Source organism: Mesoplodon densirostris, chromosome 17, assembly GCF_025265405.1.
Source record: "Mesoplodon densirostris isolate mMesDen1 chromosome 17, mMesDen1 primary haplotype, whole genome shotgun sequence".
In the NCBI taxonomy this organism is placed as follows: domain Eukaryota; kingdom Metazoa; phylum Chordata; class Mammalia; order Artiodactyla; family Ziphiidae; genus Mesoplodon; species Mesoplodon densirostris.
Window position 1 is genome coordinate 11,681,579 of NC_082677.1, and position 25,119 is coordinate 11,706,697.

Here is a 25,119-nt window from a genome sequence, read left to right on the forward strand (position 1 = left end):
TTGGAACAAACACAATTCTCAATGATAGTATGAATTCAAGGAAAACTCTGTTGAAATGCTGGCTAATGAATTGTTAGTAACCATTGAAATAGTTTTCACAGAGGAGCTCAGGAGGTGCTAAAAATTATTTCACCAAATAGAATTTAACAAAACTGGCATGAAATTGACAAAGCCATGAAAAAAAGTGAATTTACTTTTCAACAAATATGGTATCTTTTTAAAAAAGACATTGATTTTCTTCTAGCCAAGGTATTTGGCCTTTATGATATCTCCTAAAACCAGTGGATTAAATTTAACCTTTAATTTTTAAGAAGTGAAGTGTAACAACATTTATGCAGGGAATTATTTTGCAAAATGCACTTTATAGTCTCCATACTTTGAATTAAACCTCCTGGAAAAATAATTAACTCTTAAAAGAACCAAATTTAAAAAAAAAGAACCAAATTCATTTTATACCCACATGTAAAAGCTTTATGAAACAAAAAATTAAATGAAATAATAAAAATAATAAAAGTTGTACAGAAGTCAGAAGAGGGGCAACAACATTAGAAGAAAAAATAAAATAGCTTTTCAAAGTGTTACCCTAGAGATATGTGGGAAGATGGAGAAGTGAATAGAAACTCCAGGAAACCTGATTCTCATCCCTCCTTTAAAACAGTCTTGAAACTATCTAGAAAGGAGTTCTATGCAGCTGCAGTGAGATGCACAAAACACGCACATTCTGGATTCTGTAGTAATTGTACATCCCAGGATTTTGTTAAAATTGTGGGAACTCAATGTCACTGCAATTCTTAAAAACTGTTACATTTTTGTCACACAAGTAATATCCAATATGTCATTGTAGGAAAATTAGAAAAGACAGATAATTACAGAAAGAAAGGAATTAAACTCACCCATAATCCTGACACCTAAAAATAACCATTATTAACCTTTAGGGTATAAACTTCCAAGAGCTTTCTTTCTCTCTCTTTCCTGTTTTTCTTTTTTCACTGGACAGTATATCCTGAATGTTTGCCCAAGTGAATAAGCATATATTTACATCATGATTTTCAGTGGCTGCTGGATACTCCATTGTATGGATGCACCATAATAATAATAATCCCCCAAACTACTACCACTGCTGTTGACTGAGCCCCTGCCAGGCCTCCTGTTTAGGACTTCATGCTCAATATCCCATTTGATCTTCACAACAATACCATTAAGTAATATTACTGCTATTTTGCAGATAAAAAAATTGAGGATCAGAGATGTTACGTAACTTGACAAATGTTACAAAGCTAATGAGTGGCAGAGCCGGAACTTAAGCTCGGGCATGTCCAAGTCCATGATTCTAACCAGGATGTCTGCCTGCCTGCATATCATGTCATTCTTTAAAAAATCAGTGCCCTGACGTAACTGTTTCTATATATATATATATTTTTTCTTTCCATATCAAAAAACACTGAGATGACCATCCCTATGTATGTATACATATCTGATATTTTTTCTTTAGGTTACATTTTTTTTTTTTTTTTTTTTTTTGCGTTATGTGGGCCTCTCACTGTTGTGGCCTCTCCCGTTGCGGAGCACAGGCTCCGGATGCGCAGGCCCAGCGGCCATGGCTCACGGGCCCAGCCGCTCCGCGGCATATGGGATCCTCCCAGACCGGGGCACGAACCCGTATCCCCTGCATCGGCAGGCGGACTCTCAACCACTGCGCCACCAGGGAGGCCCTAGGTTACATTTTTAGAAGTAGAATTACTTGGTCACAGGGTGCACATTATTTAAGGCTTTAGTTACATATTACCAAACTTCCTTTCAGAAAGGTTCCACCAAGTTAATCTTGCACTGATTCATATGAGATGATTGGTATCCTCATAAATTTGCCAACCCAGTATATCATTATTATTCATCTTTGCTAGTCCAGTAAGGCCATGTCATTTTAAAATGAAGTGAATGAACACACCATCGTAAAGCAATTATACTCCAATAAAGACGTTAAAAAAAAAAATGAAGTGAATGATACTACTCAAGTCCTAAATGACAGAAGAAATGGCTAGCGGAGCAGACAGATGCTGATCAATCCTGGGGACACACTACACTTTTACTTCCTGTCTTCTTCCCCTGATGGAATCACAGATCCTTGGAGAAGGGCCCTCAGTGAATGTTTAGTACAGTAACTGGCATATTATTCTATTAAATCATGTTTGGGGAAAATGTTCTTTTTCTTCTATTTTCCCTCAACTTTTAACCAAATTCAGAGAGAAGGAATTTTTTTCTAAACACCTATGAAAAACGATCATTCCGTTTCTGTTTGGACAGTTTCAATGACTACAAGTGACCTGTAATAAAAGCCACTGACTTTTCAAACAGGTGTAATTGTTAGAAAGTTTCTCCTTACGTCAACCTCAGATCTGTCATTAATGTCTTCTCTTTAGTTTGAGTTTAGTGCTCACACACACAGCACAAAAACGTTCTCCCGTCTTACATCTGGCGGCCTTTGATGAGAGCCACTCTGTTCCACTTTCACCATCCCTTCTCTGGGCTGAACCCAGGCCCCTGACGTGATGTGTTCGGGTCCCTCCCACCTGGTGTCATGTGGTATAAGCAGGGCAGGGACTCTCTTGATGGCGACACTCTTTCAGTGAAAGGAGTCTACGGGCACGTTGGTATTTGTGGCAGTCATGTTACACTAAGACTCACAGTGAACTTACGGTCAGTGAATAGCCTTTAAACTGGGCCAAATTTTCCCATCACTATTTTTCTGCAATGGTCCTTAAAACAACTATACCAAAACCAACTTAGTCTATAGAGATTTATGTTTATCTCTTGTTAAATTTCATCTTACTGATTTGGGGCCTTTATGGAGCCAAAGATAGTTTTGGATCTCAAGTCTGTCACTTGATATATAGAATACATCTTCATCTGAGCTCAGGCAATGCTGATTAGGGCGGGGCTAGTGACAGGCTCCTGTGAGACCCACAGCTCCCTCCTCAGGGTGATCCCCGATCCGTTCATCAACACTCTAGTGGCTCAAGTTCATCATGCAGTGGACTGACTACAAATCCACTCAACTGTGTTTTTGTTTACAACCTCTAGTGCTCCATCTGTGGCCCTGGCCTTATCTACCAGTGTAGTTAGTGATCCTATCACAAAATGGGTTTATTTGGGGATTAAGTGTCCTGGGATTAAGGCAGAAGGAAATCCATTATCTGGTGAGCTCAGTGTTGGCTCGAAGTGGAAACTAAGAAGAGCTGGAGCACAACCTATGGTCATCACTTGGGGGAAAACAAGATAATTTATTACTAGATTCAACCCATTTCATGAAAATGAGGGTCATTAGCTGCACATGCCATTTTGATGGGCAGCGAGGAACAGGCACGAACACCTCGACAGAGAGTTGCTGAAAGAAAATTTCTGACCAAGAGAAGCAGTAACCCTGAGAAACTGCTTTCTCCTAGACAGTATTAAAGAATTTAGAAGCAAAAAGTTTTTTGAACAGAAATTTTTATATGTCAAGAAAATTACTGTGTTATTTCTGGAATCTAATAAAAACTAGTGATGTAAGTTATTTTTTGCCATAAAGACTTTAATTTTCCTAAGAAGGAGGCATCTGCATATACATTTTAAAAAGACCCTCCCAGCTCCCTGCAAAAAACCAGGCTGCTGCTGCTGATTTCTGCTGCCAAGGGTGCAAGCTTGCCATCTAGTGGTGACTCATGTAAACTGAAAGCAGTTGATCTCAGACAATTTATGGGCTGTTGTTTTTTTTTAAAGCAAAAGGTTCCTTTTTGTCATAAACTATCATGGCACTCGCACCCCCCCACACACACAAAATGGTTCCATGCATAAGTGCAGCTGGGGAAGCACTGTAATCTCTCCCCCTACTCAGAGAGTTTTAGTCTGTGGCCAACATAAGTCCTCAACGTAATAGATGAATTGAGAAATGACAAGGGCTTGCCACGGTGGGTCTGTCCTCTATTATGTGAAGTATCACCATTCACTCACTCTCTTATCTAATCCACCCTCTCATTCACCTGTCACTCATCCATATGATCACTAAGCACCAGGCCTGACGATTAAAGCAGAAAGAATCACGTAAAATCACTGGCATGATTAACTTATTTAAGAAAAAAACCCTTAGTAACAATGCAATAATAAAATTATAAGAGCTATTCCTATTGGGTCAGTTCCCAGTTTTTGCCTAAAATGTAGCTGGAAACATCACTGTAAGTCAAATTTTCTCATTAAAATGCTTTGACTTGATCAAATACTTAGACTTGAATAAATCATCCATATGATTAATATAGATCCTTAAGGCCAAGCTATGATATTTGTATATTGTTCTCTAAGAATTAAAAATAAAAAATTCTAAAAGTTCTGCATATGCAATGATGCTATATAAAATGAAATCTATAGCTGAAATGCCTACATTTATAAATAATTCTTTGCTACTTATAACAAACATTAAACACTTAATTAGCAAAAATTTATCAGCAGCCTAACAATTTAGGGGTTTTTTGAGGTCTCTTAATAGAACAGTAATGCAAAGTGTGCGGTGAGGCCTTTTTTATTTCTTTCAGTTTCCCGGTAGTTAGAAAATGGATTGAAACTCTCTGCATTAAATTTATTATAGCATTTTTCCAAAAATAGTCTCTAGCTCTACATTCTGCCACGAGATGGCAAATCCATGCCTGGGAAGATAGTAACATTTTAAAAGAAATGTCAAAAAAGATGAAAAATGATTGTTACAATGTAACATTGTACTGTTAAACAGTTTTATTTTTAGGGATAATTTAATTTTTATTACAAATAAAAGGGGAATAAAAAAGGGAACTAATAGTCCCATGGTATCTCTTTATCTTCATACAGTCCCCTTAAAGGAGGCTCAAAGAAGTATCTTGTTCAAGGTCAGAAGACTGGACAGTAGAAGAGTGAAGCCCTTGGTTTTGAACTTTTGTCCATCTGACTATAAATCCTGAGTATGTGATTTCGTGCTTCCCATGACAATTCTCTATTATTTCCACATAAAGGTCAACAGAATATGACGTTAATAGAAGTCTCAAGTGCAATTAGTGATGTCATTCTAATTTTGTTAAAATTATTCTATTCTTCTACCTATTTTATCCTATAGTAGATTTATCCCTGCAAACCTCACCAATCCTTACCACTCTCCTATAGAAAGAAATTACTATACTGGAGAAGCAGAATTACTTTGGTTGTTCATATATATATTTTAAACCTGCATTATGAATGACTGCAATGGTGTGTGTTTGTCTATATATATATGTGTACACACATATATATATGTGCATATATACATTTTTCATATTCTTAAATTAGAAAAGAAAGGAAAAAGGGAGAGAACTTTTTTCCTCTTTGGGTAATTTAAAGTAAAATATGTTCAAATGAGCACAGTACCTAAAAAGTACCCTGCAAATTGTCATTTTAGTAAAAGCCCACTGCTATGTAACCATTTATGGCATTTATAGAAACAGTGCTCTGGTGAAAAGCAGGTTGAACAATGGGTACACAAAACTGAACTGCAAAAGCAGGAAGGAAAATGAAACTTTAATTTTCAATCACTGAATCTTCGGAGCTTAGAGAAATTTTTAAACAAAGGCTCAGTTGTGAGTCCGTTCCCATGAGACAGTCCTACATAAGTCGGGACACAGGAAGAAAGAATGCAGACAAGGCAGAAGCGAATGTTTAGGCGACTGTGGAGATGTGGAATTTGAGGGGCAATTAAGTCAGAGCTCCATCATTGGACCTCAACCGCCTCCATCAGCCAGTAGCTACAAGATTACCAACTTAATAGCAATTAACTAATTGCTTGTGTATTTATTTCTTGAATGCCTACTCTTCCTACCTGAATGCCCCTCCCTGAAGGCATATGCCTCTCTGTTCCCTGACACAGTCCATGGCACAGAGGAAGCACATAGAAAACCTCTCTCCCTAATTCACGGCTTTATGCAGTCTAGTGGTTAAAAGTTTGGGCCTTGGAGTAGGACATAGGTTGTGACCTTGGCCCTTCCACTTAAGAGCTGTGATTACCTCGAGGGGGTCTTTCAACTTCTAGGCACCCCGTTTCCTCACCTGTGAAATGGGACAGTGGTAGACCTTACCCCGTATGGCTGTGGTGAGGATGGAATGAAATACCGAGATTGAAGCCCTTAGCATGGGGTGAGCACAGGTGGCCTCCACAGCAGCAGGTCTTAACAGCCTTTATTGGTGGTGGGAGTTGGGCTGTTCATCTGCCGTTGAACTTGAGTGTTCATTCAGCTGGGGAGCTGGCGGCAGTGCAGATCTGCACCCTGTCACCAGTCACCAGATTCTGATTTGGTGGGGCTACAGGGAAGCTCAGAAATTTACATTTTTAACAGGCATCTGGGAGTCATTCTGATGCAGGGGGTCTTTGGACCACCGTTGGAGAAACACTGCTTCAGAAAGAGAATCCTCATTTCCCAGATTTCTGAAGAGATGGACAAACTAACAGTCATATAATACATGACTCTTGGGGTTGGATGATGAAAGTAGAAGAAGAACTAGCATCTCGGGTGGGGGTGAGAAACTGAATATATTTCATTAACATTCCACCCTGAATAGCCAACAAAATTTATGATACTCCCACATTCACTAGTTACAGCTCCCCGATGCCCAGCCTCTGTCTCCTGAATTCTCTCAATACGGTCCCCTTAACAATGGGATTAGGAGAACATCCTCATTTGCTTGCATGGAGAACTCTCAGTGTTTCCCCAGAGACACGAAGTTCATGAAAAGCAAACCAAATGGGCCTAAAGGGAGGACGGAATGTCTCTGATCTTTAAATCTGTCGTCATCATGGTTATTTTTATGCTGAGGGGCTGGTGTCTTGAAAACTCACAATGATTTATTCTCTCAGCTCTGAGATCATATTATTAGGACGTAAAATGGGAGACTAAGACAAAGTCTACAAAGGCTTCCATTTTTTTTTCCCCCCCAGGTAGAAGCTTTCTAACACAAAAGTGCTGTTGATAAATAATGTCAGTGTAAATACTCCTCATGACTGGCCTGGCCCATGGTCTTAACCATCGCCCTAGACTTCTTGAGCTCTATTCCTGTCCCCCTGCCTCGGGTTTTTATTTGCTAATAAATTAAGTGCTCCTAATGGTACGCCAACCCTGACAGATCAACTTAAAAGACTAGTTTCCAGCTAGTTACTGAAGGCCAGCTGGAAAACAGCCTTTACGGTCTTTTTTTTTTTTTTTTTTTAAGAAAATGGAAAAGCAAAAAAAAGGAGAAACGTTCATATTCACTCATGAATGCTTGGAACTCAAGACGTCCTGCAGTTGGAATCCCTCTTACCAGCAGATTCTCTGGCTTGATGTCACGGTGGACGATGTTGACGCTGTGCAGGTATTTGATGGCGCTGGCCAGGTTGTACAGCATCCCACTGGCGTCTCGCTCAGTGTATTTGTTAGTGGAAGTGATGGCGTCGAAGAGGTCGCCTCCCTGAGACAGAACAGCAGGAGGAGAAGCACGTTAACAGATGGTCCAATGGGGCTGCCTGGAGAGGCGCCTGACACGCTATAAAGGGAGTGAAGGATGCGTTCAGGGTCTCTGGGTTCCGAGGGCTTTTCCTGTCACCTCTCTCTCCAAGGCCCGGAGACCTTAGAGTGATTTCTCTCCCCACTGTGAGAGCCAGTGACATTTCCTCCAGAGCTCAAAGGAAAGAGAGAGGATTCTCTGCCTTTAAACTCCCAGCCAGGGAGGGGAAGCGGAGCCAGGTTTCCAGGGCAGAGGCCTTGTGACACCTGGGAATCCTGGTGGCATGTGCTACCTGCCTCATGCCAACTGCCAGCAGAAGGTCAAACTCATAATCCCAAATCTCCCAAAATGAGAAACAGGTAACACTGCAAACTGCACCCTTAACAAAATGCTGCCTTGTGAAATTAACACACCACACACACACACAGACACACACACACACACAGAGTTCTCTTCAGTTCTCTAGATTTAGGTCTCTTGGCGTGGGCGTAGTGTTTTCTTTTTCAATAATGTGCTTCTTTGTAAGAACAGAGAAAAGGACCAGAAACTGTCACTCCAAAGATGAAAGAGAAAGAGAGGGAGGAGGGTGGAGAAATTTCAAAGAAAGTTTTCTAGTACCATTATCCATCTGAACTTTTGTTTCCACTGTTCCTGGCTAATTTATCGTTATTTGGTGAAACAAAGATTTTAGGCTCCAATTTTAGATCCATTTATTTGAAACGCTTTCAGCCAAGTTGGGTCTGATTTACAGACAATGTGTGCATCCTTCTTGCACATGAGGTCCCAGAGAGCCGAGCCCAGTGGCTGACTGTGTTCATCTGTTACCTAATGAGCTAAGAGATTTAATTTTTGTTTTAAAATAGCAAACGCAAAATAGAGCACATGTAGGCTGACAATGTTCAAACCCTGACCTGGCCCTCTGTGACTGTATAATCTCTGTTCAGGGGCGGGGAGTGTCTCCCACTGACCCTCCAGCCACAGCCGTTCCCAAGCTAAGCACATACATTTTTTTCCAAATGAACACTTTCCCTCTCAACATTGTCTCTTGCAAAGGCAAGGCTGCTCTGTGCGGGTTTGCAGGTGTTTCCACGCCACCTCGGGAGGTGGGGTTTTCACCGTGGTTTGCGTGAACAGCACGCCGGACCCTGTGTGGGGCGGTATGGGGTGACCCTGCCAAGCCTCCACCATCGTCCTGGTTATCTAGGCTCCAGGCAGCCTGTAATCTCATTTCTTCTTCACCCTCAGCAGATCAGTCAACAGATCTCACCAGTCCTCCCTTTAAGGCCTGCCTCTGACACAGCCTTGTGGGCCGTCCCCCGGCTCTTTACCCAAAGCACTGTGTGCAGGGACCGTCGCCTTCCCACTCGACGTCTCCTGCTCTCGTCGTGAACTCAGCGCTCCCTTCCCACGGCTCTCCCCGTTCTGCTCCCAACCCTCATTCCAACCGCCCAACCTCGTTTCCTGCCTCCACCTAGACCAGCTACGTCTACGCTCCAGGTAGCGTATGTCTCCCCTGGTCAGCCACACGGGCCACACCCCCTCCTCACTCCACACCGGCCTCAGCAGAGCCGCTTCCTGGAGTGTCCCCTCCACTCCCGTTGTCTTCCTCCCTCGTGATGACCCCTTAGCAACGGGCCCCAGGGCCACCCCGTCCACAGGCCTCCCTTCCTCCGAGCACACAAGCAGTGTGCATGTGTTTACGTCTGCAGCCAGAAGTCTAAAGTCCCGTTCTTGGTAATTATGGAATTTCACTCCTAAGAACGGTCACTTCACTGTTTTCTGGAACACAGGCCTCATTTATCCTACAGCTTCAGGCTCCCCTGGGCATCCTGCTGGCCTCTCAGGGTTTGACAAGCACAGGCCAAGCAAAATTCCTCAGGGGGGATGTCCTGGGAGACTTTCAGGTCAAGCCTGGGGTTGGCCTTCACTTCTCGGGATGCTTTCAGACCTGGCCTCACGGTGGTTCTCGGTCAGACTAAATGTAAGGGTACAATATTATAGTGGCTCAACTGAGGAGTCCCAGTGCTGGACTATGCAGACACAATCTGGCCTTGTTAGGCTATCCTGGTCACCCAGAGAGAATTCACAAAGGCTGTTAATGGACAATGTTGGTAGTTACCAAACTATATGTGGTCATTAAGTGCCAACATGAAATCTTCTGAATAAATGAAATTGACCTTTCTTCGTTGGAATAAACGGTTAGCATTTTTATCTCCCTTATTCTCAAACGTGACAGTAACCTGTGTTACTACAAACAAAAAAGCCCTCGCCCTCAGAGGAACAAATCTTAACTTGAAGTAGAAAAAGAACAGGCTTCATCTATAAACATAAATAACCACTACGTTAAAAAAGGCCAACAGATGTAAAGCAAGGAAAGCCTGAATAATGAAAGTTTGTAGGCCCTAGAACGAACATTCTTCTATATAGTAACAGATTCGTTGATTAAATGCTTGCCTGGTCTTAAATCTTTACAGAAGGAAACCCCACATTCCAGGCTGCTGATTCCCACCACCAGCTCAGGTGAGCGATTCTAGACAGGCTCCTGGAGCCCCCGCTGCTCACTGGCGCACCGCTGATGGAGAAAGTGACGTGACTAACTTATATCACTTTACAACTAATGTAGAAACTACTTACGCCTTCAGTTAGAGTAACATAATAGAAAAGGCTTGAGAAAACTACGACTTCATGAACAGGAAACATTCAATTTTTAAAAACTTCTAATTAAGAAAATTTCAAGCATGGAAGTAGAGGGAACAAGGGGGTTACCTTCCACCTAGACTCAACCATCGTCAACATTTGGCCATTCCCATATTCTATGATTGAGCGGAATACAAACTTAATTTTATGCGACAGGATGAGATTGTAACCTTCAGCGAGAGGTGGCAGACGATTCACATCATTATTAAGATGGGGCTCTTTTTCTATTCTGGTGGTGGCTCAAAGTTTAAAGCTTGTTCTTATAATAATGATACTTCTGGATGTAGTTCCTGGAAAAGTGAACAGCTTCTACTACAACAATAACAACAACTGTATTGGCATCTGATACTTTCTGTGTCACAGAAGCTGGTGAAAGACATCCCTCTTACCCTCACAATAACACTCCTAGCCATTTTTATTCCTAGCGATTATTATTCTCATTTTACACAGGAGAGAACCGAGGTACAGACAGGTATGCCTAAGATCAGGGAGCTATTTATGTCAAGGCTGGGACTTGAACTTCTGAGTATAATTCTAGGGCTAATACTCTTAACCATTATGCCAATGCACAGAAATAAGAGACTGGATGTGGGTGGGAAGAAATAAAGGAGAGAGCTCTATTATATAGAAGAGTGGGGTGGGGCTTCCCTGATGGCGCAGTGGTTGAAAATACGCCTGCTGATGCAGGGGACGCGGGTTCGTGCCCCGGTCCGGGAAGATCCCACGTGCCGCGAAGCGGCTGGGCCCGTGAGCCATGGCCGCTGAGCCTGTGCATCCGGAGCCTGCGCTCCACAACGGGAGAGGCCGCAACAGTGAGAGGCCTGCGTACCGAAAAAAAAAAAAAAAAGAGTGGGGTGCCTTGTACAGGTTTATCTCTTTCTCCAAAACACACACCTTTACTAATTCCATGACAAGATACAGCTCCGTTGGTACATCCATCTCTTCGATCAGAAGAACGATATTGGGATGCTTCACTCTTCTTAAAATAGACACCTCATTCTGGATCATGTGCTCCTGTTCAAGGCAAAAGTTACCTTAATCAATATACGCATCAAAATATATGAGGAGCTAACTTGAATGAACAAAACTATACTATTTGAAGATCAAGGGAGATGTATTTTGGGTAAAATATAAGGAGTCTATCTTAAATTCTGATATTCACATAGCCTAGAATTGCCAAGAGATGTTGAAGGTCCTTAGAAGATGCTTGTAATTTCAGAACCTACCCTGGTAAGTATAACTGCATATAGAAGGATGAAATGAAACTCAGATCACAAAAGTAACAGAAGAAGTAAGCAAACAGGCAAACACAGAGAAGGAACAGAAATAACATCCAATCATTCCCACTAACTTTTATTCCAGGAATATTTATAGAATAAAGTTATATCCTAATACGTCTATAACATTCTGTTCCACCAAAACACAGCTCCTGGCGTAAACTTATGTTTATTCGGGAGCTCATCTTTGTGTTTCGTCCTGCCTCCAAAACACTGTATTTTCATAAGAATAAACCTTATACATACTTTGCCTCGACACTTGCTTTTCTTGATAATTTTCAGAGCATACTCCCTGGCAGTCGACCTGCAAAGAGAAAGTTTAAAAAATAAATAAATAAAAACAACTTAATTTCAGATCTTTTGAATCATCCTGTTAAGGATTCATTTCTTACCGCCTTGATCTTGCACTGTGGTGTAACTATTTTGTAAAACATTCTCTTTTCCTTTTTTAAAAGAAATAAGTGAACTTTAAGGGGCTGACCAAGTGTGAGGACAACGGACATGCCAGCAGAGAAACATTCACAAGCTGCTAACACTGTCATACTTGTAGTAAAACCGCTGCTATTGCCAGTCCCAGGCCTAAGTCCCCCTGCAAGGTGGCTGCGCTCTGACCCCCCCTCTGAAGTGGTGTGGGCAGGATGTGAGTTTCTGCCCGTCCTCTTCCCAGTCTCTCTCTTGAAGTTCTCTCTCCACGAAGTGAAGTGTAGCTGTGACAGCTTTCTGGATGGCTCTCACGGCCACACTGACAACTCTCAAGCAGCAGTTCACACTCTTCACACTTGGGTTGTCTGCACCCCTGGGTGTTCTGCTGGAGAACCAGCGGATGAGGTGCTCGAGGAATACAGAAAGGGATACAGCCATTAACTGAGCATCCCGTGACCTCTTGGGCCTTTCATCACCGTCTCCCTTGACAGAAGTGAAATGGAGGTGACAATGAAAATGAACTCGCCTTGCCAGAGGCTCACGGCCGCACTAAGATCAGACCTTGGAGCTCCCGGGGTCTCTGCTTCGCATGCAGCCCAGCCAACACTGCCCCTCCGCCGTGGTGGGTGTGTGAAGGAGGGCTTAGTCACACTGCAGCTTTAAACAGCTTCCTCGTTTGTGTTACCACTTCCAAGACACTGTAGTGCCAACCACGACAGGTCTACCGTCAAAGGACACAACGCATACTTAATAATCATCAGAAACCACTACTTCACAAGCGCTGCCATTTCATATCTGCTGGGGAAACCAAGAGAGTCTAGCTTTTCACCTACAGATAAAGGCCAATTTCAGGGGTCCAAATGAATACAATGGGAGTGAAGGTGATCAAGAACAAATTTTTAAATAGGGTTTTAAAATGTTCAGTATGGAGAATTTCCCAGTTGTACATTATGGCAAGAGCAAGAGAGTGATGAGCCTCCAAACACATCGTGAGGCCAGATATTTACAGTGTGGTTCAAGGGCATCTTAGAAACCATTCATGTCATTTACTTCTAAAAAATACTTCTTCCACTATACCTCCAGGACCTTCAGGGTACTAGCCTGCGGAAAACCATAAACATTGACCAAGTTCTTATAACTGTACCTGATGAATGAAACTAGATTGAAACAATCATTTTGAAGCTGATTTCCTCCACTAGAGAGCGCTGTGGTTTGGATGCGAGGAGGTGAAACCCCTCTGCCTCAGGGCGGCTCCCCTGCCCGGGTGCAGGGTACCCCGAGAAACCCGAATTGCCTCAGCCTCGTGAAGAAATGGACTGAGAGCCCCAAGTATGCCTCTGTTGATTCTTCAGGCCCCCGTGTGGGCAGAGAACATGATGGAGGAAGGCTGAGTCAGCCCTGGCTAAATGCAGGGCTTGGGGTGCTAGATAACCCCACATAAACACTAGACCTTCAGCAAGGCTGTGTGTGTACTATGGGATGGGGGTGGAGAAAAAGCATTCAGTTAGAGGGCCAACAAAATACTTCCCATTAGAAATTTTAAATGTACGCGCAAACAGATAAACGAGAACGTGAAATTACTCATCTACGAGGGGAATCCTCATATCACAGAAGGAGCACAGGGTCCCTTTCAGTAACTCTTCTTAAGAGGCTTCTGAAGAGTATGTTTGCAAATTTGAAAACATTTAATCAAGAGGAAAACTAAAAGCTGAAGTGTTTCTGGATTCTGCTTTTCGTGAATCACTAAAAATTATGACAAAGCAAATCTAAGACTGGAATACATGAGCAATTTCCTATCTAGTTTAAGATGTTTCATTTGATGGCAGGGCATCTGGACTCTTGGTCTGACAGCTTTGATAAAAGCCAGCAGTCCCAGGCAGGAACAGAGAGCTAGAATGGAGCCGACACTTGGATTCAGTGCCTCCACAAAGGGGATGGATGTGGGATGGTGCTGGTCAGAAGATCAAGGAAGTTCTTGGCTTTGTCCTCCCCATGGCTACCAATTGATCCTCTGTTTCCCTAGAATGAGTAACACTTCAGCCTTGCTACACTCAAAGCAGAGAGCTGGTGTGGGACCCAGGAAGGCTGAAAATCCTCCTCTACAGCCGGATAGACAAGGAGCAGAATTCCCAGGGAACGAGAGGGTGTACTGGCTTCCAGGACACCAAACAATCAGGTTAGATGCTAAGCCTACAGCTGAGGGGAAAATGCAAGCAAACCTGGGCTGCAGTGGCCCTAGAGCTTACTAGGAAAAAGGACCTTGTGGGTTGACTACCCAGAACCTTACAAAATAGGATTAAACACTCAATTAGATTTACCCGTATTTTATATCAGACAGCGAGCCCTGTGGAGGACCACCAAAATGAATACTGAAAGGTTTCTTTCTGGATTTCTTGAGGACAGAACTATAAAGTCACAATAAAATCCTTAATTACTAGAAGTGCATATTTATAGGAAAGTAGCTGAATCTGGAAAATGAGACTAAAAACAGGTGCTAGGACTAAATGTACACCATAAGAATAAAAACTTCACTGCTTGCTTTAAGTTGGTAAATGAAAACATTTGGCAAAAAATAAAACCTCAAATAAAATATCTGCCTTCCTCCGTACCCTAAACTCTGAGGACCACTGCCCCCAGGTAATCATTCAGCAAGCAGTAATGAGCATGGTTCTTTGGTGGCTACAGAGGTGATAGAGACCTGGTCTTTGACCTCAAGGAGTCTACAGTTCCGTGTGTCAAGAAGGAGAGAAGACACCTGGATTGCTGTGGAACATCCAGGCCATTTGCTTGTATGCTCCTGAAATCATATTCTTGACCTTTTATGAAATTACAGAAACCTCAAATGCCACAGCCAAAGCGGCAACAGCAGAACAAGCTTTGCTTTCCTCCTTGTCTACAGGAACTCAATTTGTAAAGTCACTTTCCTATTAAGTTTGACCCAAGGCTAGAGCTCGAACTACTAGGGAGAAATGTCTGAATTTTACAAAGTTGAACTAAATCTACTTTTTCAGGTTTGTACTAAAAATGGTTTGGAGAAAGCTGTCTTGTTTAACTGAATGATTCTCAGCCCTGGGGCGGTCTTCTTCTCACCCTTTCCCTCAGCCCTGGAGAGCAGCAGAATGTTTATGAAAAGGGTGCTCTGGACCAACGTGCTTTTGTTGTTTGCTCTGTTTTGAAGATTTTTACAAAGATCGTGTGGAAGAGGAAATGTGGCTTCCCAGGCATTCCTCTGACATAGCATTTACTGAATTTCAAGGCAATCCTTTGCTTATGCATCAGGTTCTCAAGCAAAGGGGCCATGTCTTGACTCTCTTTGTAGCCCTGGAAATGGCCCAGCATAGGCCTGAACTAGCAGGGGCTCCAAACATGTTGGTGGAGTTGTGAAAACTCCAGAGGCTGGTGGCAGTTAGGATAGTGACAGAAAGACCCCCTCCCCCAGGAAAGAGGGGTTGGTAAACAGCACCCTTTGTTTACCAAGTAATCATAATAAAGCTAAATCTCAGCCTCCTCTGTAAAGCAGAAAACTGAGGCATCCCAGAGTGTCTTGTCAAACATCTTCAGAGTAGAGTTTTATTTTGAATTTGAACTTGGGCCCTATGGCTAGAGGTGCCAGAGCATCTTTAGGAAGGAAAGAGGAAAGAACACTGTCAGGTAGCTGAGAGATACTTAAAGTTCTTCATGTTGATTCATCCTCCAAATCCCACTTCAGAAGGAAATGCTTTCCAACTGTAGGTACCCGGCTCTTGAAAATTCTGAAGATTTTCTAGGTGGATGCAACCCATGTTGCTGACACTAAAGTCTTAGCTCGTTCGGGTGGGTTTGGGCCTGCCTACCTTCATTGCATTGTGTAGTTCTTTGGGTTTACAGGTGGAGGAGAGAAAGAGGGAATCACGAGCAGCTAGAATTTTAATCCAGTTCTGATGCCTACGGTGCCAAAACGTGCAAGCAGTGCAGGTGGGGAAGAGGACCAGGAGCCACCTGAGACACTGTCCCTGCTCACGACCGTATCACTGGTACCCGAGGCTTGAGCGGTAATTAGTCCACACAGAGCCAGGAAGCCAGGGATGAAGGGTGTCTCATCGTGAGCCCTCTACCCGTGCTCGGACCTCTCCCTAGTGCTTTTGAGTTTTCTTTGGGGCTTCGAAAGGCTCCGCCAAACAACTTCAAAAGTCCACCAACGTCCTTTAGCATGTCCTCAGGGCTCCTGAGGCCACTCGAGACTGCTATGGGGAGATAGGCAGAAATCGAAACAGCCCTGGCATCCCCTAGGACGGGATGTGCTGGCACGGGACCAGGGGAGGGCCGGCCTCTGCAGCAATGTTACTGCATCCATTACTGCAGGAAAACCTTCCCTGTGACACAGCATATTATTAACGGAGGAGAGGTGTACTTGCTCTTTTTAATACATATTCGTCCTTTAAAATAGGACAGAACGCACCCCCGCAAGCAGTGTGCGCCATTCAAAACATTCTTAGTCCCCTTTTATTTTCCTGGACCTCTGGAAAATATTAAAAGATTGTTTCGTGATACCTCTGGGGAGAGAGGGCAGATGCCATATGTCCCTGTTCCGCGGGAGCCGAATACTAACTTTTGGGGAGCGATCTGGTGTTTAGACTCTGACGATTCGTATGAGGCCCACGAGGTGAACTCATGCAAAACGAACACAATCCAAACCAGAAAGAAAGAAATTAATTTAGGATGGAGAAATGATAAATTTCTATCAAGGGAAGACCGGGACTGTGGGACTGAGATGCTATCGTGTTCCGAGGATGAGCACATGGCCACCACTCCAAACGCAACAGATGACACACCCTGGCAAGGAACCAGGCGCCGCGGGGGAAGGGCACGGGGATCTGCCAGACACGGGGTTTTCTGCTGCAGAGGAAATTAAGTTTAAAAGGGCCGGGTCTGCTATCAGTAAAAGGTATCAATGAAATATAAAATTATATAAATGCACACACACTTCCACCCATTACTTTGGGGATGGCTTTCCCGACTTAACTTCTGTCTTCTTTGTACAGGGACAAATGTGTTGTGTGTGACTTTGGCTCAGCGAAGCCACTTTCTTACGGAACACCCCTGGTCTGAGGCAGGAGGCACTGGCGCAGGGTGGTCCAAAGGCGTGGGTTTTGGAGCTGAACTTGCATCCACGCCTTGCTAAGTACTTCCTAGCTGAGTACTTAACTTACTTGGGCATCTAGCTTCTCCGGGCATTATTTATATGAGATGGAAACAGTTTGGGATTATATATAAGAATCCCATAACTATGGGATTATTATGAAAATTAAATGAAGTATCGTAAGTTAAGGGCCTTATATATAGTTTATGCTCAGTAAACACTGGCTGCTCCTGTTTGAGGAGGTGTGAGGCCCAGGAAAGTCATGGGAAAATTTCTGTATTTCTCAGTCATGCAACAGATGGTCAAGCTTCCTGGTGGGAGTGGGGGACTGAGGGGGAGAGGGGAAAAGCGGGGTAGCAGGATCCGCAAAGGGGTTTTTCAAGCTGCCTGTCACTCATGCCCGTCCCCAACCCAGAGCGGCTGCTCTAGGGGTCGCTGTCACCGTCCTCAGGAATGGCTTGGCCCAGCTGCTATGCTGAGTGGGGCAAAGTCTGAGACCCACTGCCCCAGGGGAGCCTAAGGAGGGCTCCACTACCTTAGTCGGGCAAAGGGTGAAGGGACGCAAATCAGTGGTCACTGGCCAAACTCAGGACCCTCACGGTGTCTGAGGCCCTGGGCAGACGTCCAGCTCTAACGTGGCCTGGATCTTCATTGCTAAGTCAAAGGACCTGGAGAAAAATAAGTTCTGGGCCTTGCAGACAGAGCCTCTAGTCTGAGACGTCCTCTCTGAGCGGAGGTGGAGATAAAAGCATTCTTTCCACACAGTGTTGAGAACTCGGCAGCGCACAGGGCCCCCTCCCAGGGAGTAGGCGAAAGCGGAGCAGAGAAAAGCAGTGGGGAAGGTGCTCAGCCCAGACCAGCCCCCAGGAAGCCAGCGGACACACTCCCTGAAGGACCAGGTGGGTGTCCCCGGCTACCCAGTACTCTGCTCAGCAGCCCTGAGAGAAAGTTGCTGGCTGACCGGGTCCCCCTTAAGAAACGAACTCCAAATCTCACGCTGGGCTTAGGGTTTGAGGCAGTCTTGATCTGGGCTATGACTATTACTTGTCACTTCTCCAACCAGTAGCCCCAGCTACTGTCCTTGATTAGGTATCAAGGTCCCAGGGATAAACTTTTCACTCTAAGTCCTTCCCTTTGGCCCACAAGAGTGCCTAGCTCATTCATTTTAAAACATTTTAATGTACTAAATGCTGTTTTCGTCAGGATCAGAACAGATACATTTTGAAGTTTTTTGAAGTTACTGTATTTAATTTTATGAAAGTTATATGTTAGAGATATACACCCCATATAAGAATGTTCTGACCTTTACAAAATGTCTCCAAAAAGTGCTGAAAAAACTATTCAATAGTTCTTTTTGTTTGTTTGTTTGTTTTTTTAACAAAATAAGAGGACTTACCTGAAAGCTCTGGCAAAGTTTTGCTGAGTACATTAAAAAGAAAAATCAAAGTCCTTAATTTATAGATTGTCCCCAGGAATCACTACATTTTTCAAATCTGTTGTTAGATGGGCTTTCCTTTCTTTTAAATATTTTTTTACATCTGGAGTTGAGACATTAACCTATTCCATATGTGCCACAGACCGCAAATAAAAACGCTGTCTCGGAAAACATAACGCCAAGTGCTTCCTTTAAAGCTCAATGCAAATGATATCCTTCTCACCTTTCTACACATTCCTTGACAACAGCAAAATTTCCATCTCCTATTGTCCTTCCGACTTTATATCGTTCTGTTATTGTGGCTGGAATCTGGAAGCCTTCCTCCAGCACTTCTGAAAGAATCATTAGTATGTTTTTATTGGTAGAAAAGGGAACACAGATGTTGCACAAAAGAGACGTTTAGAAGTATCATCTAATAGACTGGAACTGATTCAGCGTCAATATGTCATTTTCTGTATAGGGAGGCCAGTCCCCGACTCCCACCTCCTCGCCGACATTGCATCATCATCCGTTATTACTAAGACAAATGATAAACTAAAAGGAAACGTAAAATGTATGGGTTCCACTGCCACCTAGGTAAGAGCAACTTATGCTTTCGGCCGCAGTGGGGATTCTGAGGAGGAAGGTTCACTTTTCATTTCGTGCCAATTTGATCAATAGCGTTTACTGCATACCCATGGTGTCCAGAAAAATGACCTTCCTAGGTAGGGAGGAAAATGCAGTTCATAAGGGACTATGGGCCGCCTGACATTGTACAAGTATGAAAAATGCCTGCTGTTTGGACACTTAGCTTTACGACATCCTGAAATAGAGATCTCCGTAAAATTCCTTATGAACTAAAGCAATGATTGCCACCCCTCCCCAGTATCAATGAGCAGATTTTAGACAAATTTCTCACCAGCAACCTGAGCAGCAGATGTTGAGTTAAAACTGCAATATCTATTATGTCTGTGAACAGAACAGTTTTGTAGTTTCAATTATGTTAGTGCCACTAACGTAACGCATTTTCCCCCTTAAAATGCATTTTGAAATATTTTACAAATGCCTGATAATGCTTTAAATATCTAAGGCCATAAAACTAAATAAGCCACACTTAGGTCACATAAATACAATGGATAACCTTTAACATCTTAGGGGTATAAAAAGGCTTTTATAGCTGGGCTCTAAAATTTACATGCTTTAAAGTTATAAATCCTGGCTTTCCCTCAGGCAACCTGAATACAAAATGTGATGGAAGCCTAGTGTGCTTTCTAAATGTGCTCCTTTTCTGACCTTTAATCATAAACTGAGACTAAACATTTCTTCTCAAAATAAAATTAAAACCGTAGGTGGCAAATGGGCTTTCTTGGTGATTTCCGTGTTCTCCTTGAGTTTAGTCTGCAGGGTTGGGGAACGGGAAATGGAAACTCACAATCAGCAGAATGCTGCTTTAGGACCCTTACTTATTCTGGTTTTGTGATCATTTCCAGTCTGCACCACTCTGGATTCTAGAGTGGAGGAAATTTCTGGAAAGCGTGTTCAAATGTAGGACATTTGCTGCTGCTGCTTTTGTCCTCGGCATTTGTGCAACCTCTGCACCTCTTTGCAGGTGACATTTTACGTTTAACCCACTAGAAGCTATCTCAGTGGTCTCCGGAATAGAGCGAGACCTGGGGACTTACCTCCACTCCCCCCACCCCACCGTCCATCTCACCCCAAACCAAAGAAGCCACAATTTTGCCTCCGTTTGAAGGATTCAGCCTGGGGATTTTTGTCTCGCCCATGGTTATTACAGAAAATGGTTGGAGAAGTTTCAAATCCACTGCAAAGCACCCGAATTTACAAAATATCTCTCGGATGACGCGGTCTTAAGGCTCTTTACTACACGGATAGTAAAAGTAACCATCCTTAGCTGTCAGAGGCAACCCTGGCTTCCGACGGGAAACGCAGGGAGGTACTTCCATCCGTCCTTCCACTGGGCACCCATCTGGAGCACATGGCTTGGGACTTTTTTCCTGACTATTGAAAAAAAATGTATCTTTTAGGCTTTTGGCTAAGAAGACTTAGCCAAAAAGGCTCCGTCAAGGACCATTTCATTTCATTAGGTAAATAAAACGCATTGGAACAAAAGAGGCTTCTGGATGGCTGAATTCCATACTTCTGGAAATACCAAAAAAGTCTGATATTACATGGTAGTCAGGAAATAATCCTTGGGTAAGTCAGGTATCTCACGTAACATAATAAAAGTGTTTCCCCCAAACGGTACTTTATCGGAAAATTAAATATTATTTAAAACAAATAAGGGGTGCCGATTCTGTAACAGTGGCTTGATCATATCAGTTTTATACTTTAGTTTCTAAATACTTTCTCATAATTGATTTGAGCCTGATAATAACCCCCAGGGAGGAAATAGGCATATATTACAATCTCCATTTCATAGAAGAAAAACTGAGATGTGGAGAGCAGAAGAGGCTTATCTAAAACAACCCAGGAGTTAGCAAAAAAGTCTATTCTGGAATCCACGTCATCTCACCACTTTCTGAAGTGAATTCACTTAAGGTCCAAAGAATATTTTTGCAATTGCCATCAATTCATTCTTTCTGTAAAGCCAGATTTTCACATGTTGACTTCACTTAAGTTAGAGTGTGTGCTTCTCTCCTAACACAATCTCTTTCAATATCATCTAGTAGAGAGACAGAGGGACTGCAGGGCTATCACAGTCAAGCAAAAGAGTAAAGATGTAGGGGCTTCCCTGGTGGCGCAGTGGTTGAGAGTCCACCTGCCGATGCAGGGGACACGGGTTCGTGTCCTGGTCCGGGAAGATCCCACATGCCGCGGAGCGGCTGGGCCCGTGAGCCATGGCTGCTGGGCCTGCGCGTCCGGAGCCTGTGCTCCGCAACGGGAGAGGCCACGAGTAAAGATGTCTTTCTTGTTCCAAAAGTGAACAGAATTTGGAACAACAAAGGCAACAATTACCCCCTTTTATTTGCAAAGTGGGCAATAGCTGGCCTTAGTTAGGTTGCTTATACCTTCAGAGGATGGGAAACGCCTCCACATTAGGCTAACTCCCTCTTCCTGGCCCCCGAGAGTAGATACCGTCCCTGGTGGGAGCCACGTTCAATCCTACCCCCTTGCTATGAGCCTCTGAAGCTGCTTCAGGCTCATTCTGCTGGAGAAGAGACAGTTTCCTGGTGGGTGTAAATTAAGCCGGCCCATCCTCTGCCCAAGTACAAGCTGAGCCTTCTCCTCAGACACCAAGTCCAAAACTCACCACCTTCTCCAGGTCCGTCGTTCTCATCCATCGAGCTGCAGACTTTGGTGGATGCAAGCGAAGTGGAGGAGCCGCCATGCTGAGAGCTCTGGGGGGGAAACAGAAACAGAGAATAAACATCCTCGGTCCCACTACCCGAGTCTCCAGGTGCTGTGCCCAGCCCAGAATCTCGGGAGGTAACCGTACCCACCACCAGGGAGAAATTGGTCTTAACACTAGGAAAGGGAGGTTCTTAAGACTATTCAGTTAGGACTACCTCTCCCCCGACCCTATTACCCAATAATAGATGGCGTTAACTAAGTCAGGCTCATCATTGTCCATTTGGATGTTCCATGACTTTTTATTTCTTTTTCTCAAAATTCGCATTCTTTTGCTCACTGTTTAGGTTTGGCAGATTTGAGGTATCTCACCTCACTCTTCCACACTCTCATCTGCAAACAGGCTTCAGATAAGGGGTCATTCTGATCTCTCTCTCTCTTTTTTTTTTTTTTTTTTCTATTAGTACCATAGAAAAAATTTTTCTTCAGTTTGTTTTTTATGGAATATCCTTTAAAAAATATTCAGCTTTGCCACATCCTTGGAGAAAGGTTAAAGAGTGGGTTTCTTAATTCCACTTTGAGATAAAGGCATAAGCACTAAGCAAGTTATTGACACATTAAATGTTACATAGCAAGAAACATTTACTTATTACTTTTACTCCTGAGGCAAAGATAGAACTGAAAGCCTAAGCCTGTGATTCCTTTGTAAATTTTGGGTGTATCTGGACCCAAGACCCATGAGAGCAAACAGGGTAACGACTATATTACAAAGCTCAGAGGATGAAACAATACCAAATATTTAATACTGTGATCAGCCACGAGGCAGTTCTTTAACAATGAATCTTTCCATTCCTCTATCTATCCCTTGAGAAACCAATTTGCACATTTCAATGCTATTTCTAAATAGTGAACACAGCTTGTCCTAAAAGATCCTCCTTCTGTTTCCCTGGGTTTATCCACTTGGCTGGCCTGATGGGAGCCTGGAGGCGGTGAGGGGCGGCACTGGCGCATGGTGCCGGCTGTCTGTGGAGCAGAGAGAAGGGAGAGAGCGTCTGTAGTTGAATTAATAATGAAGAGGTGGCGAGAAGCAAAGGTGACCTACTTCTGCTCTGCTTACCTGTCTCCCTTCAACCTCCTCCCCATTCCATCCAGCCTTAACTGCGCACAAAGTAAGTAGGAAGAGAAGGTTTACGTACTGTCATTACGCCCAACAATATCAGGAAATTCAGAGATTTTAGTTTTCACCCAAGGGATGAATATAATCGGGCAAACGCTACTTCAGTCACTGCAGCGCCACTTGAGTCAACTGCCATAGCACATTCTCCTGGGTGCGCTAAGATGGCCACGTTCCATGGGATGAGTTCATTCATCAAAGCTGACAGGTGACACGATGGGAATACAAGTTAAATTCATGACATTGATGCATCTGCTTCCTCATAGGACTTTCTAGAAGTTTTGTGGTTACTCTAGTACACCACATGCCTGAAGGTCACCTAGTCTGTGTGATGTGCGTTTTATTTTCCAGTACTGTAATAATCCCCCAATCCATCAGCCTGGTGACTTGAGCTGTTTCCATCCTCTCTCATTCAAACTCCCTTTGTGACCAGAAGCACGCATTTGTCCTGTGGCAGGCCAGAAAGGATTCAGATTGTGACCCTGAAACAGAGTTTTTCTTGCTGGGACACTAACTGTGTTGTCATAACCAACACTGTCGAAGGCACTATAAATGTAGGAGCCTATAAGTGTGCTCTTCTGACTTTTACGGATGTTTGTTTGTGAAAACCTGATATTTATAATATTGGAATACACGGCTGAGACAAGGCATATGTACGATGTCGAGGTCTGGAGAAAAGAAACATTAACGCTACCGCATTTGAGGGGAAGGTGTGTGTTTTCCAGAACAGGGAGATCTTTTATCCCTTGTGTCGTTGCTTGTGCTGTAGACACATGGTGTTCCAAGCAGAAAAGCAGTAAGGAAATGTCTAAAATGTAGACTTTGTCTTCTGGGCCTTCTGATCCTTGAATTTCTTCCAGCAGCATCACAAATGGTGTTTAATGACGCAGACACACTGTGGTTTGGGATGGCAGGTGCTGTCCTGTCATATGGCGTTTTAGATTTTAGAATACAAAGACACATTCTTTCAGAATCAAGCATTCAAATTAATAGACTAGTAGCGTATTTCCTAGCAAAGATGTCCACGACTTATGGACTCAATTCCAAAATCTTGTTTTAATAAGAACATCAGATACTCAATACAGAATTCTGACCCAAATAATATGAAAACATCTTTTAAACTGTAATGTTTAATAAACTCGCTGGATATTATTCACTAAACTGCCTTATCAACTAACGAATTGCATTTTCAATAGTGCCACCAAATATCTGATGCCCTGAAAGCTGGCCATAGTGCCAGCTGTGTTTTTCTCCACCTTATGAACAAAAAAACCCCTCAAGTTTTTTAGGCTCTGGTTTAAAAAAAAAAAAAAAAAAAAAAAAAAAAGTAGGGTTAACACAAGTCTGCTTATGTTTAAAATTGCTTATTTTCAACTTTAGGTTTAAAAACATACTCCAAGTCATTTCAAATTTCATACTGTCTGAAGGTAACAGACAATTGTAAGAGAAAAACATTTAATTACAAACACGGTACTCTGAAAACGGAAAGTTCTCATTTTATTTACTATGCTCAAATCACGTAAAATAAATGTATTAAATTTCTAACGGTGTTATCTCTTCTTTTCCCCAAAGAAGTAAGATAGTTAACATTATACACTATTCCAAGACAATGACCATTCATGGATTCAACGAATTTCAGGGACTGAAATGGACCTTAAATATTACCTGTTCTACCTTACTTCCACTGAGAGACCAAATGCCCACTACAAAAATCCCAGGCATGTGGTCAAATGGCCTCTGTCCAAACACCTCCAATACTGAACACATTACTTCCTAAGGCAGCCCCCTAATTGTTAATGAGGCAAAGAAAGTTCTTCCTTAAGTTTCGTTCAAATGATGCCCCTCTACGTTTCCTATTTGATGTTCTTAGCTCTCACCTCTGGAGCCACCCAGTACAGTGCATTTCCCAATAGGACAATGCTTCCGATATTTGGAAAGAGAAACTTGGCCCCTTCTGTGTCTTTTCTTTCTCAATTTCAATAATCCCAGTTTTCTGGGTTGTCAGTCATCAGACAGGGCCCCGTGACCCCTTGACCCTCCAGTTGTCGATTTCTCTGGTTAATGCTGGTGCTCAAAACAAATGCAATATTCTAGGTGTACCCTGACCAGCACAGAGAGAGAAGGGTAGAGCCTTCTTCCTTGTGAATAGAATGTTAATGCACTTTAAGATCATACTGGCTTAACAGTAACAACATAACTT

The 25,119-nt window shown here is 43.1% G+C and overlaps 1 protein-coding gene across 1 annotated transcript in view; it reads right to left on the reverse strand.

Moving 5' to 3' along the window:
• The window catches only part of DCLK1 (doublecortin like kinase 1), a 325,118-nt gene that overhangs the window by 41,478 nt on the left and 258,521 nt on the right, over positions 1-25,119 (reverse strand). The window contains exons 7-11 of the mRNA XM_060079609.1: positions 21,708-21,795; positions 18,681-18,789; positions 11,727-11,784; positions 11,098-11,217; positions 7,324-7,470 (exon numbers count right to left, since the gene is read on the reverse strand). Of these exons, the coding sequence (XP_059935592.1) occupies positions 7,324-7,470; positions 11,098-11,217; positions 11,727-11,784; positions 18,681-18,789; positions 21,708-21,795 (522 nt within the window). The remainder of the gene's footprint in view (positions 1-7,323; positions 7,471-11,097; positions 11,218-11,726; positions 11,785-18,680; positions 18,790-21,707; positions 21,796-25,119) is intronic.